This window comes from Ochotona curzoniae, unplaced genomic scaffold, assembly GCF_017591425.1.
Source record: "Ochotona curzoniae isolate NIBS_2020 unplaced genomic scaffold, NIBS_Ocur_1.0 scaffold_2453, whole genome shotgun sequence".
In the NCBI taxonomy this organism is placed as follows: domain Eukaryota; kingdom Metazoa; phylum Chordata; class Mammalia; order Lagomorpha; family Ochotonidae; genus Ochotona; species Ochotona curzoniae.
The window spans coordinates 9,922,502-9,940,290 of NW_024467094.1; the positions used below are offsets into that span (position 1 = coordinate 9,922,502).

The 17,789-nt window shown below is 53.6% G+C and overlaps 2 protein-coding genes across 2 annotated transcripts in view; one reads left to right on the plus strand and one right to left on the minus strand.

Moving 5' to 3' along the window:
* Positions 1 to 1,006: 1,006 nt before the first annotated feature.
* Positions 1,007 to 8,726, minus strand: LOC121170413 (neuferricin). Its single transcript, XM_041001573.1, has 4 exons — positions 8,474 to 8,726; positions 5,361 to 5,501; positions 3,610 to 3,796; positions 1,007 to 2,015 (listed from the first exon to the last, which is right to left on the minus strand). The coding sequence occupies exons 1-4, from the start codon at positions 8,724 to 8,726 to the stop codon at positions 1,799 to 1,801; spliced, it is 798 nt and encodes a 265-aa protein (XP_040857507.1). The 3' UTR covers positions 1,007 to 1,798.
* Positions 8,727 to 9,068: 342 nt separating this feature from the next.
* Positions 9,069 to 17,789, plus strand: part of ZZEF1 (zinc finger ZZ-type and EF-hand domain containing 1) — a 110,645-nt gene continuing 101,924 nt past the window's right edge. Inside the window, exon 1 of the mRNA XM_041001356.1 lies at positions 9,069 to 9,499. Coding sequence (XP_040857290.1) covers positions 9,140 to 9,499 — 360 coding nt within the window. The 5' untranslated portion in view covers positions 9,069 to 9,139. The remainder of the gene's footprint in view (positions 9,500 to 17,789) is intronic.

The window sequence follows — 17,789 nt, forward strand, 5'->3', positions numbered from 1 at the left end:
GCCAATGGAAAATTTGTGTAACTGCTTCAGAAAAAAACACATGAATCTTTAAAACTTTTTTTTTTTGGAGGGGGGGAGTAAGCTTGGTTGTAGAAAAAGTGGATATAGCAGCCACAGATAATTGGGGAGTGGGTAACAGTGAACATTTTAACTGACTTGAGTTGTTTAATGCACGTTTAGGAGGAAGAGGAGGGGCGAAGTTACCAGGTGAGGCAGACCTCACCAGACAAAAGGAGCCATGATCCAGAACCAGGTGTACAAACATGGACGCCAGTTCACATGGTCCGCAGCGGGGACAGCCAGCCAGTCTGGAGAGCTAGTTGGTAATTTGGATGAAAGGAAGGGGCGCAGCACGAGGGACACTTAGAGGACAGTGGGGGGAGGAATTAAGGTGCACTCGGTGAGGAGAGCCCAAACAGTCCTCATTTCCACGTGAAGGCTGAACGTGGGGCCAGCATCGGCACAGCAGGCTAAGCCACTGCCTGTAGTACTGGCATCCCACGGGAGTACCAGTTTGAGTCCTGGCTGCTCCACTTTTGACCCAGCCTCTTGCTCATGTGCCTGGGGAAGCAGCAGGAAGATGGCCCAAGTGCTAGTGTTCTCACTTCCCCTGTAGGAAACCCCAGAGAGTTTCTGGCTTCTGCCGGGCATTTTGGGAATGAATCAGTAGAGGAAGGATTTCTGTCTCTAGTGGTCTGAAACAAATAAGTAAAAAAAGGCAAGCCCTCCGCCCCATCTACTTAAGAAATCCAGGGGTTGGCCCAGCGTGGTAGCCTAGTGGCTAAAGTCCTTGCCTTGAATGGGCACTGGTTCTTATGCCAGCAGCCCTGCTTCCCATCCACCTCTTGACTTGTGGCCTGGAAACACAGCTGAGGACGGCCCAAAGCCTTGGGACCCTGTGCCTGTGTGGGAGACCCCGAAGAGGCTCCAGGCTCCTGGCTTTGGATTGGCTCAGCTCTGGCCATTGCAGCCACTTGGGAAGTAAATCATCAGACAGAATATTTTCCTTTGTCTCCTCTTCCTCTCTGTATATCTGACTTTGCAATAAAAAGTAATTTTTAAAAATTCCAGGGGTGATGGGTATGTGTTCTGCATGCGTACACCAGGGCTGTCTGCACTGGCCACTGCAGCCTGACCCCAAGTTTGGCATGGTGCTCTCTGCTTACCTTGAAATAACTGCAGAACAACCAGGGCTCAAAATGCAGGACTCTCCCTTTAGAAAACATGCCCCATCTGATTGAAAACCTAACAGGGCCAGTGTCCTTGACAGGGCTGCTCCATTCAGGATGCTCCGATTGTAGCATGAGCCTTTCCCCTCACACGACTGCGTCCCAAGGGGCCCAGTGCCGGCCACTCCCTGGAGATGCAGCCAAGCCTCTCTGGTGCAGATACCGTCCTGAGAAAGGCCATCAAAGCCAAGGATCACTGGTAGCCATTGGGGGTCCTCCTTGGCCGATGCTCTGCATGTCCTTGCAGGGCCCAGGCCAGTAGCACGTGCAGCCAGCCCTGGGGAAGGCAGCTACTGGAGCTCTGAGATTTGTTTTTGTTGTCCAGCTGTTCAGTGAGGTCAGTCCGCAAGCTTCTGAAGAAAGGCAGCACAGGCCCACAGGGGGAGAGTGCGAACCGCTGCCCAGTGCCGCTGCCCAGTGCCGCTGCCTGGCTCCTGCCCTGCCCACCAGAAAAGTATTCTGTGGGGAGGAGGCTGAGGCGCATGTGCAGACAATGACCAGTCCTTCTCAGCAGGGGCCAGGTGCCTCTCGGGGCAGGGTTCTGCTGGGTATCAACAGAGGGCACCAATTCAGAGTGGGAAGGAGCATGTGGTGGCCAGAGGTGGGCAACCTGGGTACTCCTGCAGGCCAGGGTGGTCCAAGTCCCCATGGTTTCTGTGGGTGGGATCACTGGGTGTCTGCTCACTCGGGGGGCCGGTTGGTCTCACACACACACAGTGGGGCTCCTTGGCCCCTGGCTTATATAGCTTCCTGGGGACGCCAATCCAGTCTCGGCTCACACCTCCGCTGAGAACAGAAAGAAAGGGGACTTCTTAAAGGGGCAACTCATGGACAGGGAAGCCAGAGGCCGGAGGCGTGTGCCAGGCCCCTGGGAAAGCAGGGCTGCTCGTCTGGCCATCTGGTGTCGAGGCAGTGGTTGCAGCTTTCAGCCCTGGGCCTGCCCCTAGCCACCCCGGCACCATGCCAACACCCCTTCTCAAGGTCAAGGGCAGAGCCCACCACTCAGCCCTGTCCTGTCCTGTCCTGTCCTTCCCTAAGGACTTCCCCACCATGTAACCCCCAGGGCAGGCCTGGGACTTGATCTTAGGGTACCTGGCTGGGGGTGAGCACCTGAGACGATCTGCCTGGGTCTGTCAGCTATGGCCCGCTGCCTGTCCCGTGCAAAGGCCCACTCCTTTGTGTTCCTGGGCTTCAGAGGCCAAGCAGTCATCTAAGGGCACTGAGGTCACTTACATGGTAAGAATCCATCCCAGAAGCACACAGTGAGCACAGGCCGACACACCAGGCCAGGCCCCGCAAATCCCCGGGTGGGTCCGGAAAGCCTTGGTGGGGAATGGAGCCTGAGCGCTGAACACCGAGAGGGGATGGGCAGACGAGGAAGACCCACGCGCACACAGGCTGACACCTCACACCGGCTAACTGGAGAAGCAGCCCCTTCTAAACTGCTGGTCAGGAATATAGGGGCTCTTTTCCCGCTGCTCCCCTGAAGGCAGGTAGAGATGTGAGATGGCTCTGAGGTCAGCGAGCAGGGCATGGGGGGCACAGGCAGCATAGCCCTGGGGGTCATGCCTGACTCCCACTGGCAGCGGCAGAGATCTCCCTGCCACCCTGTGAGAGCTGGCCTGCACAGTGAGGCCCTTCAGGGACCACTTCCTGACCTCCTTTGTGCCCCGCAGCAGAGCAAAAGGAAATCTTAGGGACTTGAGTTAAAGCTCGAGCCCCAGCGAGGTGACACAGCACCTAGCCCACCTCAGATGGGCCTCAGCATCCATCCTGAGCTGGCTCTCCTCCTCTGATTCTGGGCCTCAGGGCACTGGTGTTCTCACTGCAGCCATGGCAGCGGGAGGACATGGGGCCCTCTGACCTCCCTGTGTCCTGTAGGCAGCCATGATTGTGCTGAAACCAGGAGGTCTGAGGGCCCACATCCCTGGGATGCTGGGATGAGCAGGGGACACTGCTGCCTGTGATGCCGGCATCCTGTAGCACAGTGCTGGCTGCAATCTGGCCACGCTTTGGGCCCTGCCACCCAAGGGGCGGGGCGGGAGACAGGGCTCCCCAACCATTGTGGCTGTTGAACTAGTGAATGGAAAAGCTGTCCCTTTTCTCTCTATCTTTCAAAAAATGAAGATGAATGTAAAGAAACAAAAACAAGATATCAAGCGAGAGCAGAAGCAGTGCTGGTACCTGTGGTCCCAGACCAGGGCTCCTCCACGGAGGCTGGTGGGGACGGAAGATCAAACAGGCAGCAGTCACTGGTGCACGGCACACAAGTTTTCAACCATGTCCCTCAGCTTCACTCTGAGCCAGGCTCCCTGGATATTGCCGTCAGGGGTAATGGGCCACTGAGCTGGGAAGGGTGCAGCGCGGGGAGCCTGCATACCTGTTTTGGGAACACCAGAAGCGGCTGCCCTTGGCTGCACTCCACTCAGCATTGCACGGTGGGAACTGCTGCTTCTCTTTGCGCTCCTGTTTACTGGCCTCCAAGCCTTTGGTGATCATGGCTTCTACGTGGGTCAGCTCTGGGGTGGGTAGCCCGTCCTCTCCGTAGAAGCGTCCAATCACCTTTCCTGGCATGAGAACGCAGTGAGAGTGAGGAGTGGAACAGGTGCCTATTTTCCAAGGCCTCCCTCATTTACCACCCTGGGCTCCACAAGCGGTTTCCCTCCCACTAACTGGGCTTTACTATTCCCCACCTCAGCCTGGAAGGCGTTCCCCTGGCCCGAGTGGCCGCCAGCTCCCAGCTGGACTGTGAGCCCCTCCAGAAGTCTCCCCTCTGCTCTTCAGGTGCTACACTGCCCTACACAGCGCAGTGCTCAGTCTCATTCACGGACACGGCCCCTACTCGCGACCTGCTCCCGTGGTTATGATGCCTCTCTCCCGTCAGCGAGCTCCAGCACTCAGAACAGCTTAGGGCTGAGCATGCCCTTGCACTCCTGGTCCAGTGAGCCGGTGCAGGGGGCAGGGCCCAGGTCATAAGGCTGCAGTGCAGGAGCTTTCTGGACTGCTCCTCACCACACAGCAGCTCTGCATTGCACATGGACACGCCTGTCTTAGTGAATTTTAGACATGGCTGAGGCAACAGGGAAGCTGTATCGTGAGAGAGGTTGTTGCCATGGATGGACCCAGAGCCCAACCAAAGCATCTCGTTTTCTCTTGAGGCCTGAGGGAGGACTACAAGACGATTTCCTGCACGTGCCCCTGTGCACACCTGCATCACAAGCCTTCATCTCCCACATCCTGCAGGGTTTCTAGGGACCCGAAAGAGCCTTACAGGGCCTCCACCCCTACAGAATGCACTAACCAAAGACAAGGACTGGAACTCGGCAGTGGTGCCTGCTCAGAAAGGTCCTCCCTTGAACTGAAATCCCCCAAGGGGAAGTCCCATTTCCCCAGCCTCCCTTTTTGCTGTATTCTAATGAGATTTAGTTCACTCTATTTGTTCCCTAAATCTCAGAATGAGGCATTGGACCTTCCGTGTTCACTTAGTCATGTCTGTACTCAGGGGTGGTGACCTCTCGGGGACAAGGAAGCACCACGCGCCCTGAAGTGTGGGTGGACAGAGGCGAGTTCCTTTAATGGCCTCAGCAAGGGGCTGAGCACATTGAGGGAGAATACAGAAGGGTGTGCCACGCAGGCCCATGAGGGAGCAGGTAGGGCTTGGAAATGCATAGACATGAGATGGTACAGGGACAGTGCGGTGGCAGGCAGATTAAGCACCTCCATCCCACATCAGAATGCTTCAGCTTAACACCCACCTTCAGCTTCCAACTCCTGCTTCCTTGTAACACAGGCCCAGGAGAGGCAGGGCTGCTGCCACCTACATGGCAAGGTAGGCTGAGTCCCTGGCTCCAGGCCTCAGCACTGGCCCAGTCCCAAATGTGGCAATTTATAGAGTGATTGCCACATTCAGGACTGGGCCGGTGCTGATGTGGCAATCATTTAGAGTGAACTGGCAGCTTGTGACATTCTCCCTCTGCCCTCAAGTTTTAAAAAATTACATATATATGTGTGTGTGTGTGTGTATACATATACATATCACAGATTTCGACCATGAGTACAATCTCTGAAGGTTCCCAGCCCCCATCTTATAGAAAACTGCAGATGTGTGGGAACGGCCAATGGGCTACCTACCTACAAACGTGTACTTCTTCTCATAGAATGAAAGCCAGTGCTGCAGCGTGAGCATCTCTGAGAGGGACAAGTCAGACACGTCGTCCACAAGGCCTGCCTCAGAGTAGTCCCCAGTCACAAACGCTCTGGAGGCGTCGCGGCCTGCAGGAGAGAAGCAGTGACCAGCGAGGTAGGGCGTGGGCCCCACGCCAACCCCCACGCCTCACTGGCCACCAGGCAGGAGTTACGCCTTCTCCTGTGCGGCACACACTGCTGGGGCGTGAAAGGCACAGGCCACTTCTCCTCGCTTCCTCCCTCTCGGTTACCTCCTCCGTGTCCCCATCCCCAGGCACCATTCTGTGGCTGTAGGTCCCACCTCTGTGGCAGATCACATCACACTGGCATTTGTAGCCGAGATTTCTCCCAGGCCCTCAACAGCTCATCATCACATTCTTCTGACTCTGTTTTGATGTATGTGTGTGTGTGTTTAAGTACTATGTGATGAAACTAGGCTTTTTGTTTGTTTATGTGAAAGGCAGATTTACAAGAAGGACCTAGAAGATAAAAAGGCATGAAGTACTAATAGGTGCTCACACAACACACACAACATGGATGAGCCTGGAAATACATTGCTAAAAAAAGATGCCATGCAAAAACGTTGCATATATGTGAAATGACAGGGGGTTGGGAGGCAATGCAATCACTCAATTGGCAAATCCTTCCTCTGCAAATGTTGCCATTCCATATGGATGCTGCTTCATGTCCTGGCTGCTCCCCTTCCCATTCAGCTCCCTGCTTGTGGCCTGGGAAAGCAGCAAAAAGTTTGGGACCCTGCGCACAACGTGAGAGACCCTGAAGAGGCTCCTGGCTCTTGACTTTGGATTGGCTCAGCTCTGGCTATTGTGGCCATTCGGGAAGTGAACCAATAGATGGAAAATCTCTTTCTCTCTGTAAATCTGCCTTTCAAATAAAAATAATACATCTAAAAAAAAAAAAACAGGGCTTAGTGTGGTAGCCTAGCAACTAAAGTCCTCGACTTGACACGCCACAATCCCATATGGGCAAATTCTAATCATGGCAGCCCCGCTTCTCATCCAACTCCCTGCCTGTGAGCTGGGAAAGCAGACGAGGACAGCCCAATGCCTTGGGACCCTGTACCCTTGTGGGAGACCCAGAAGAGGCTCCCAGCTCTTGGCTATCGATCAGCTCACCTCTGGCCATTGCAGCCAAATGGGGAGTGAACCAGGAGACAGAAGATTTTTCTCTCACCTCCTCTCTGTATATCTGACTTTCCAATAAAAAAATAATAAGGACCCAGTGCTGTGGCCTAGTGGCTAAAGTCCTCGCCTTGCATGCGCCGGGATCCCATACGGGTGCCGGTTCATGCTCGACTAAACATACTTCCCAGCCAGCTCCCTGTTTGTGACCTGGGAAAGCAGTCGAGGACGGCCCAAAGCCTTGGGACCCAGCATCCACACTGGAGACCTGGAAGAGACTCTGGGGCTTTGGATCAGCTCAGCTCTGGCCATTGCAGTCACTTGGGGAGTGGATCATTAGATGGAAGATCTGTCTCTCCTCCTCTCTGTATATCTGACTTTGTAATAAACAAAATGAAAAATGATAAATCTTGAAAAAAAAAAAGATGAATCTATAGAAGCAGAGTGACACCAGGGCTGCAGAGGGGTGAAGGCAACTGCTAACAGATACGACTATGACTATGCGAGTTTCTCTTTGGGGCGATGCAAATGTTTGGGGATTATAGTGATATGTAGACAAGTTTCCTGAGTCGTGTACTTTACAATGGCAGGGCTGACTTTATGAGAACTTTATCTCAACCAAAAAAGCCCCAGAATGAACCAATAAAAATAATTTGTCTCAACTGTGGCAGTGGGGAGCCCATCAGGGCCATATCCGCTTCCTCTGTACTTGCCATTCATTGGACATGGCATAGTGGTCCTTCAATGATGCTGAGTGGATACTTGGCACACAGGAAGGAGCTCAGGGCAGCACAGGGCAAAAGAAAAAATCACCCCAGGTCCGCACTTGGGCGCCCACGTTCCTGATGGCTGCGTCAGCCTCTCCACCCAGAAGTGCCCTCCACTGACTGGTACCAAACACCTGGATGCCAGCCCAGTTCTGCTGGCTCACTGTGCGGCCCTGCCCCTACTGAACTGTTGGCAGAGCTCGTCAGGATCAACCTGTCTCCATTCCTTCCCAGTCACACCTCTGTTTCTGATTTCCCTGGAGAGGAAAATGATGTGTGCCAGGCAGGTGGTTTTCCCACGCCCCAGGACAAGGCGAAGGCGCTGTCAGCCCAGCCATTAGCCCTTCCCCAGCTGTTACAGCCACAGCGCTGTAAGGGTCGGGCTGGAGGTCTCCTCAGGGTGCTGCCTGTACACAGGAGTGCAGGGTTTAGGCAATTCACATGCTTCAATCCCCTCGGGGGATTTGCACAGCTTTATCTAAGTTCTGGGGTGCACCGGACAAGTGAATAGATGACCCCCTGCCTTCCTGTGCTCTAACCTCTTAATGCTGAAGGGCAAACATGGATTTCAAGCACGGATGGAGCTGGGGTGGCGCTAAAGCCACTGCCTGCGTCCCTGGGGATGCTGGGTCCAGTCCCAGCAGCCTCCCTTCCGATCCAGCTCCCTCTAACAGTCTAGGAAGAAGTTGAGTCCCTGAGACCCCCATGGTACCCGAAGGGGTGCCAAGCTCCTGGTTTCTACTTGACCCCAACCCTGGCTGCTGGGGGGCCACGTGGGGTGTGAACCCGCATATGTAAGACTTCTCTGGCTCCCTCCATCTCTGCAACTCGGCCTTTCAAATACATGCATACATCCTCTTTTAAAAACAAGTTCTTGCACCAAAGGTACTATTTTTAGGGATAACGAAGTCAGAGGACAAGGAAACGTTACTTGGGATCGCGCTCCCGCACTAGTCCAGTGCAGAGCGCGTTTCTGTACGTGGCAAAGAGACAAGCTTTCACGAATGACAGTGAAAGGGCGCAGCTGAGTGTTCCCCGCCGGGGGCTTCTGATGAGAGGGAAGCACAAGAATAAACGCCATCACCCGAGGAACGCGGTGCACGGGCTCGGGAGGAGGAGGCAGAGCGGGGCGGCGCCGGCCTCGCGGTACCTGCGAAGCCGCGGTAGTGAGCCCCGGGCTCGTAGTGCCTGCGGCCAGAAGACACGTCGTAGACGCGGCCGAGCAACGCCAGGTAGAGGCCCGGGTCTTCCGGGCCGCCCCGGTAGCGGGCCAGCTCCTCCGGTAGGAAAAGGCGGACGGCGGCGCGCGGCCGCCCCCAGCCCAGGAGCCGCGCGGCCAAAGCCGCCGCCGCCGCCGCCACCGCCAGGCCCAGCAGGACCCCGCGCCCGCCGCGCGCCGGCATCCCCCGCAGCCGCCTCAAGATGGCGGCGCCGCCGGCCGCCACGTCCCCCGCACCACTCGCTCGCCGCCCTCAGAGTGTCAGGCGGAGAGCTCGCGCCCCGAGGCTGACGCGTCGTCGGGACTGTCCCCTAGCACCGTGTGAACACGCGCAGAGAGTGGCGCGGTGCCGACGCCTCGGGCTTGTAGGCTCTTCGCCCCCAACAAAGATGGCGGCAAAGGCGGCGTGACGTAGGTGCTAGGCTCTCCAGAGGGTTCCGCCCGGCTTTGGTGCGCTGCTACTAGGGTCCGCCTGACGGTGCTTTTGCGACAGGAAGCCGGAAGCCGTCCGTCCCCTCCCGCAGGGCGCAGGCGGAGGTTGACAGGTCGCGGCGGGGAGGCGTCGGCGGCCAGCCGGTCGCCCGGGACGGCCATCTCATGGGGAACGCTACGAGTCACAGCAGCGAGGACGAAGCGGCCGCCGCCGGCGGGGAGGGCTGGGGGCCGCCGCCGCAGGACTGGGCGGCCGACGCGGGTTCGACCCCCGGCCCGGGCCTGGCGGCGGCCCCGGCGCTGCCCTCGGCCGCGGCGCTGCTGGAGCCCGCGCGGCTGCGGGAGGCGGCGGCGGCATTGCGGCCCGCGCCGCCCTGCGAGTCGTTGGTGTCGCGGCACCACGGGGCTCTCCTGCGCTGGCTGGAGGAGCGGCTGGGCCGCGGCGACGAGTCCGTGACCCTGGAGCAGTTCCGGGAGCTGCTGGAGGCTCGTGGCGCGGGCTGCTCGGGCGAGCAGTTCGAGGAGGTCAGGGCGCGCGTGCGGCCGGCGGGCGAGGGCGCGGGGCGGCGGGGTGGGCTTCCCTGGGCTCCTGCTGCCCAGGCGGGAGTCGGGGAGGGCACGAGAGAGCTCGGGACAGCAGGGTGGGCCAGCCGGGGGCAGTGTGGTGGGCTTCCCGGGGACGGCGCGAGGCCAGCCGGGGAGGGCGCGGGGCGGCAGGGTGGGCCAGCCGGGGGCAGTGTGGTGGGCTTCCCGGGGACGGGCCAGTGGGGACCCCTGCTGCCCAGCCAGGAGCCCGGGGCCAGCCGGAGGTGCAGGCTGACTGCCCTCCCGGGACCCAGGGAGTGCCAAAGCAAACCCGTTGCGTCTGGTTGATGCGCGTCCGTTTTTTTTCCACAGAGCACTTTCTGAACGCCCTGTGGGCACCAGGAAAAAAAAAAAAAAGTTCCATTCTGCAGAGACCCACATACGTTCTAGAGGTTTCTGTTTGTTTTCACTCATCGTTTAGACTCACACCCTCCTCTGATCTGAAATTGATAGATATCGAATTTCCTGTGAATACTTGTAATTATACGGTTGCCCTCCACTCCCATCCCCTGCAACCCTCATTCTCCTCTCTGCCAAGTCCTCCATGATGGACATTGATTGGGCAACAAAATATTTTCCCTGCACTAGTTCTTAAGAATTATTTGACCCGAACACTTCCTGTCGGTGTTGGGATCACCCAGGAAATCGTTGGCAAGCCTGGGTTGGTTTGGTCTTTGCGTTTTAGTTTAAGGCAGAACGGGGATCCAGTCTGCTGGTTCATCTCAACAGGGAGGAGCTGGGAACTGGGTGCCAGTCTTGGAGGTGGATCACAGTGACCCAGCCGCCGAGCTGCGTCCAGGATCTGCCTTAGCAGCAGCAAGCCCCGGCCCTCACACTGGTGTAGGCAGTCCAGCAGCAGGCCAGCCTCTGCGCCGCTTTTCTTTATTACTGTGTTTGGTGGTGGTGGTTTTTGGCCCACTGCCTCCTTGCAGTCATTTCTTTAATTCCAAATTGTATAAAAATGCTTGCTTTGTGAAAATGAGAAGCAAGCCAGGAAGAATATTTATTGTCAGGGCAAATATAAAACAGTAAACCAACAGGTTGTTAGGCCATTAAAAGATTCTGTTGATTTTTATCTATTTCAAAAAAGATGGAGACAGAGCTCCCCTGTACTGGTTCATTCCCTAAGTGCCTGTGACAGCCAGGGCTGGGCCAGGCCTATGTCAGAAGCCAGGAGCCTCATCCAGGTCTCCCACCTGGGTGACAGGGACCATGTTCCTTGAGCCATCCTCTGCCACCTACCAGGGTGCACATTGGCAGGGAGCCGGATCACAGAACCAAGTATCTGGAATTGAAAGCAGTTGGCCACCCCAAATGAGATGTGAACATCCCACCGTAGAGGCTTCTAAAGTGGCCCAAGAATGTTCTTGTGCATGGGCACAACTCAAATGCTGTAATTTTTTAAAAGGTTTATTTATTTTTATTGCAAAAGTCAGATATACAGAAAGGAGGAGAGACAAAAAAAGATCTGTCTGTCGATTCACTCCCCAAGTGGCCACAATGGATAGAACTGAGCCGATCTGAAGCCAGGAACCAGTGCTTCTTCCAGGTCTCCCATGCGAGTGCAGGGTCCCAAGGCTTTGGACCATCCTTGACTGCTTTCCCAGGTCACAAGCACGGAACTGGATGGGAAGCTGGGCTGCTGGGATTAGAACCATCACCCATATGGGATCCTGGCGTGTGCCAGGCGAGGACTTTAGCCACTAGGCTACCATGCCTGGCGCAAATATTGTAATTTGTATGCTTCATATTTTCTTTAGAAGAAAATACCTTTAAGGCAGCCAGACTCTTAAAGATAAGCCTCGTGGGCCTGGCACAAGACCTGGAAGAGCTCCTGGCTCCTGGCTTTGGATTGGCACAGCACCGGCTGTTGTGCTCACTTGGGCAGTGAATCAGTGGATGGAAGATCTTCCTCTCTGTCTCTCCTCCTGTCTATATATCTGACTTTGCAATAAAAATAAATCTTAAAAAAAAAAAAGATAAGCCATATGGAGTGTTGCCCCCCCACCCCCTTTCGAGAGGCACCCTACCTCCTGGCCTTCTCTCGGGAGGTGCGTCCCCTTTCCCTCTCCCTACCCTCTCACCTGGTCGCTTCGCAAATACACTTTTCTGTCTGCAAAAAAAAAAAAAAAAAAAAATCAGACATATGAGTGAAAGGTGTCCATTTAAAAATAAAATTCCAAGAATACTCATAGTACTTTGCCTCTCATGCCCGAGTGTGTGAATATAAGGCCAGAAACGCCTCAGGGTGTGGTGCAGAGAGCACTCAAGGCCTGTGATGGTATTCATTCGTTAAGTAAATATTTGCCGGGCGCATGCTCAGTACCAGTCACTTGAATGACTGTGGACCATGCAGGTAGTGTCACTGACGGAGTGTGTGCTGGAAGAGCCACGGGGAGTGGAATGCAGGCCACGCAGGAGTGCATAGCCGGGGGTCCTCCATCTCCTCCAGGGAGCCAAGGCAGGCCGACCTGCGAAAAGTGGTTCAGCCCATTTTGAAGGGCCAGCAAAGTAGACAAGGAGCCAGAGGCGGCCGCCGTGTCTCAGGCACAGTGCTTCTGGAAGAAACCTGGAATGTGGATTAAAGCTAGACAAAATTGCTCAAAGGGCGCGAAAACCCACAGCATCTGTGGTTATTAAAAGAGGAAGAAAGCTGCTGCCCTGTATGAAAGCAGTCCAGGAAGGTGGTGCCCGGGCGGAGCAGCAGCTTTACAGCCACCCGGTTCAGCGGACTTTGTCTTTCGTGCTCTCCGCCTGCATGGGCACCTCGCACCCAGTGAACCCTGGGGACGGCTCCTGCTGCCAGTGTCCTTCCACTTTCTCCTGGAGGCAGAGCTGCATGCCTCCGTACCAGACTCCATTGCAGGGCCACACTGAGCCTTGAGAGAAGCTGGGAAAGATCTTGTTCCAGGACTGTGGCCGTTACTGCCCTGAGAAAGAGAAGAGCTACAGAGTGCTGGTTAGCAGGCTATGACGCACAAGCTGGAGTAGCAGCGGGGAGCAGACTTGCAGGTCCTTGGTGGCCTGTTCTGGAGTTTGTGAATTGAAAGTTTTAGACAAAGAGCTGGAGCTGGAGCGGGGCTGGAGTGGACCCTGGAGATCAGAGGCTGGGGCTGGCACAGCCTGGGCTGCTGTAGGGGGCATTTGGAGAGACCGTTCTCTCCCTCTCTCTCCCTCCCACCTATCCCCCTTCCCTTTTGCTTTGCCTTTCAGATGCGTAAGTGCATCTTCTAGTATTTTTCTAAAGTGATTAATATCACTGTCCAGTGAATTGGCAGGTGAACAGCAGAGATCACATTCAGAGGCAGCAGGTGCGTTAGACATCCTGTGCATCGGTAGAGAGGAGAGAGACACCGAAGATGAGGCATACATATGGACTTGAACGAGTGCTGCTGGTTATTGAGAGAAGAACCTTGTTAAGGAAAGATCTGAAGAGGGAAGATGAGCTTGGCTTTGACCATGGGAGGTTTATTTGTTTATCTCGTAATTGGGGAGACAGAGAGGGAGGTCTTCTACCCATTGGTTCATTCCCCAAATGACAAGCAATGGCCAGAACTGGCTGGTCCGAAGCTGAAAATCAGGAGCTTCATCTGAGTCTCCCACCTTGATGCCAGGAACCTAATCCCTTGAGCCATCTTACGCTGCTTTCCAGGGCCATTAGCAGGGAGATGGATTGGACACAGAGCAGTCAGAACTTGAACTTGTACCCCTGAGATGCCAGTGTTGCACACGGAGGCTTAGTATGATACCCCACAGCACCGGGCTGGCCATATGAGTTTCGGGTTCTCGGGGAGGACAGGCTGCTGGGTGCATATAGTGCAGGGAGGAGAGGAGAATACCTGGAACAAACTCTTATTTTCACGTTTTATAGAGCTTTGTGAGAAAATGACTATTTCTTTTTTTATTGGAAAGGCGGATATACAGAGAGAAGAGAAAGAGAGGAAGATCTTCCGTTCACAGGCAGGGAGCTGGATGGGAAGCGGGGCTGCCGGGATTAGAACTGGCGCCCATATGGGATCCCGGGTGTGCAAGGCGAGGACCTTAACCACTGCGCCATCACGCTGGGCCTGTAAAATGACTGTATTTCTTAATAAAGGTTTATTTTTATTGAAAAGGCAGATTTACAGTGAGAAGGGGAGAGAAAGATCTTCCATCCTCTACTACTTTCCCATGCCATAAGCAGGGAGCCGGATGGGAAGTGGAGCAGCTGGGGCGTGCTGGCGGTCATTTGGGATGCTAGTGCCACAAGTGGATTAGTCTGTTGAGCTACAGCACTGGTGTTGGGGTTCAATGAATCCGAGCGAGACTCCAAGGCGAGTGAGATGACTTTAATGCCTAGTCCAAGGGGCAACCTCTTGCCATAAGCAAGAAGCGCCCTGAACGAAATAATTGTGGGGTTTTTATAGTGAAAGAATCAAAAGCTACGTGACAGTGAGCAAGTACATGACTAGGGGCTAACAGTGACACAAAACAGAAAGCATGCGATAGGAATTTACAGCGTATAGATTGGGGGTCCTGATCCTATCACTTCAAAGCAGACAGTAATGAAACAGCACGCCTGGAAGGTCTTTCCCGTAAATCCAAAAACTCCAAGGTTCTCCCTGTCTCCTGCCTCCTGGTGTCTCAGGAAGCAGGAGCTTTGCTCATACTGGATGCAAGGGTCTCTTTGGAGATTCCAGACTTCCAGGACAACAGTCACCTTTACGATTAACCCTTTCACACCGATCCTTATTTCTACTCTTCTGTGTTTTTCTTTCTGTGATCAGGAGTGAAAACTTTGAGCTCAGTGAGAATATAAACCCTTCTGTGGTGGTCCCTAAACTGTTTGGCACAGTTAAATCCAGAGGCCATTCAGTCAGCAGAACCACAGAACTATATGGAAAGACAAAGTTGTGAATGGCTGTACCTTATTAAGAGCCCATAATCATGGCTATCACATTTATGGCAAAATGAAGCGTCAAAGAGTGCAAACACAGCACTGAGAACTGATTATTTTTAAAATGTGATGAGCTTATTTTTATAAAACTCCCTGAGACAATCTAGAGCTGTGATACAGGGCATTAAGTGTCCCTCCGGGGAGCTCACAGTTCATTTTTCACATCCTCATCCTTGTCTCACTCCCGACATGTTCCAAGGTGTCTGCTGCTCAGGCCAGCTGTAGGGGACCGGGAAGTGACAGCAGCTGCCAGCTGAGGCAGAAGCCAAGGACTGGCCTGAGGGAGAGTGACAGCATCCTGGGCCGTTGCTCCCTGGAGGACCAGCTGCCTCTGGTCTTCTGTAGTCAGAAGGGTTCATGATTCACTCTTTTAGCTGTTTCTTAGATTGTTTTCCCCAATGTTAAGGCAGGCCTAGCCATGGTCTAAAAGCCGGATTGTGGTTTCATGTGAAAGTAAGGGATAATTGGGAGCAATCGGATATTAGGACTACTGGGAGGAAATAAAAGTTGGCTGTGCATTTGATTCTATGTTTGACAGACAAGCAAGTCCACCCTCAGACTTGAGTGAGTCTATGCTTCTGTGAGTCCTTTCATAGTTAATTCTGTATCTGAGCTGAAAATGTTTGATATAAGAGTTTTTATGAAATAACAATAAAATGCCTTTATAGTAGCAGCTAAACACAAATCATGTCCCTCCATTCATTTTTACGAGAGCCAGTGTAGTGGAACAGACCCATCAACACAAGTTGCTGTAATGCTAAGAATCTCCAAGTATAACGTGTTTATTCTTTGGCCTCCCAAGTTTCTCTGGTATCCGTGCCTACCCAGCTGTCTTGCTTTGCTAATCCTTTACCATGGTTGCTTGAAGTGGCATCATAAAGAGTTGTCCCTTGGCTCCAGGTCCGAAAGGTTTTCTTTCTATAGAATGGCACACCTTTCTTCATTCAGGGCAGGTGTGGCCCAGAAGGTCTCTGCTTTGTTCCTAGGGAACAATGTTTAATAGACTCCTGTGTAAAAGAAATTAAACTTTTGTTTGACATCTGAGATTTGATATTTGTGCTGTTAATATGCTGTGCTTCTAGAAGATCAGGTAGATACCGGGGCCAAAAGAAATGCTGAGTACAGGATAGCAGGTGGCTTTAAGACTAGATCTGGACCTGGATAGGCCTTATTAATTGGCTGTGTTAGCGTTGGTGCCGCCTTGTGAAGTCCATTGGCTTCTAACTGCAGAAAAGGGCCGTCCAGTCATCATCTTAGCCTGGTGCTCCGGGCTCGCAGCCGGCTCACCGAGTTTCACCCGTAGTGCCCTTGGTATGATTTGGCAGTTTGAAAACAGTGCAGTCCTCCTGCAGCCTTGCGTGTCAGAGGCCTGTCTTCAGCTTTTGAATGACAAGATATTGCTCGACATTAGAGAAAACAGTTACATTTAATTGTAGTGACAAGTAAAAATGGTGTAGTCTCTGGTTGTTTAGAGGAAATTTAGAGAAAAGCCTTAAAACCCGCCTACATATTATCATGTCAAAAAGTATTAATCAGCTAATTCAGGGTGACTTTGAGCCCAAGAACTGTGCTCTGAAACTATGCAGATGCAGTTCTCTGCCCTGTTAAGACCAAGTGGTAAGCTTTATTTCTGCTGTCCAAGCATTGCCTGCCCGGCTCACCTGCGTTCCTCCGAGTGCATTGGAGCGCACAGGCCAGCCCATGTGGCTCTCTGTGTGAACCGCATTCCAGCTGATGGGACATCTGCTTTGCCAGACCTGGTCAGCTGCACACCTTCTGTCACCCCTAGGCCCACAATGGCCTGTTCTGTGCTAGTGTGTAGGTCCTCTGGCCCTGGGAGCGTATTGTTTGGCCTTGTTCTGCAAATAGATTGGGAGGGCCTTCCTTACCTTCCTGCCACCCCCGGCAGGCAGGTGGCACACAGGAGGCCTCTTGTGAGCGAGGGCTGTCAGTGGCTTTGCTGTCTAGATGATGTTGGCTGCTGGAGAGAGACTTTTGACCCAGAACAGCTACAGATGAAAGTCCATAGCTCTGTTTTGCCTTTTCCTGATTTCCAAAGTACTTAATCATGGTACTACCCTACCTTGCTTGAGACACTTCAGTGGCTACTGGTTTTCTGCAAGGTCATGTCTGAAAACCGAGTGACATTTTGATCCTTGTGCCTTGTCATCTGGTTTCCCGGCACCTTTTGACTAGTCAGCTCCTTTTATGGAGTACTATGGGGATTCCACCCTTGGCTGCCTCCTTCCATCCTTAACCAGCTCAGATCTTGCTCCATCCTGAGTCCTTTCCACTTTCCAGTTCTATAGAGAAGGATCTAACAGTAGTGTGGAGGAAGGCTGCCCTAAACCTGAAGCTTGAAAGAGTGGAAGAATTTGGCAGAGAAAGAAACAGGTACTCTGGTTGGAAGATGTAACAGGAGTGTTTACATGGAGGTGGGAGGGCCAGCTGTGGGATCTCAGTCTGTGGCCTGAGCTGCCTGCAGCCTGCGTCCCTGCCCTCTTCCGCTGCAGAGACCTTTCTGCTTGCTGGGTGTGTCCCCAACCTGCTTTACGACTCTCCATTGCCCAGTGCTTCTTTAGATGGAGCTGCAGGTAGTTGGAGCTGCCCTGCCTGTGGGCAAAGCCTGCTTCCTCCAGACCTCAAGTCAGGTGCTATTGGTAGCTGTTCTCTGTATCTCAGTGACTTCACCCATAAAATGAGCTAGTAGCATCTGCTTCACTTGATTGGAGTGGGGATTAAATAATTTGCTCATGTGAAACAACTAGAACTATGTTTTGTACATATAGTTGCCCCAAAATGTTGTGACTTTGTTTCTGACCCTCTTTGCTGTTTCCCCAGTCTCTTTGTGACAATATATTATTTTTTTTTAAGATTTATTTATTTATTGGAAAGTCAGATAGACAGAGAGGAGGAGAGACAGAGAGGAAGATCTTCGTCCAATGACTCACTCTCCAAGCGAGCGCAATGGCTGATGCTATGCCGATCCGAAGCCAGGAGTCAGGAACCTCCTCTGGGTATCCCACACATCTGACACGGGTACAGGGTCCCAAAGCTTTGGGCCGTCCTCGACTGCCTTCCCAGGCCACAAGCAGGGAGCTGGACGAGAAGTGGAGCCGCCGGGATTAGAACCGGCGCCCATATGGGATCCTGGCGCGTTCAAGGCAAGGACCTTAGCCGCCAGGCCACGCCGCTGGGCCCTTATTTATTCAGTCTTACAGGTGGATAAACTGAGGCCTTAAGTGGCCAGGCAGAGTGGTCAGCCAGTGATGGAACTGGGACCAGATCCAGACT

Bases quoted from the DNA above. Each gene is read 5' to 3' on its own strand.
- LOC121170413 (XM_041001573.1), bottom strand. From the start codon at position 8,726: ATGCCGGCGCGCGGCGGGCGCGGGGTCCTGCTGGGCCTGGCGGTGGCG. The intron at 3,797-5,360 runs GTAGGTAGCCCA...TTCTCATGCCAG, and splicing joins GAAGAAGTACACGTTTGTAG to GAAAGGTGATTGGACGCTTC. The intron at 2,016-3,609 runs GTATGCAGGCTC...TTCTGTTCTCAG, and splicing joins TTCTGGTGTTCCCAAAACAG to CGGAGGTGTGAGCCGAGACT.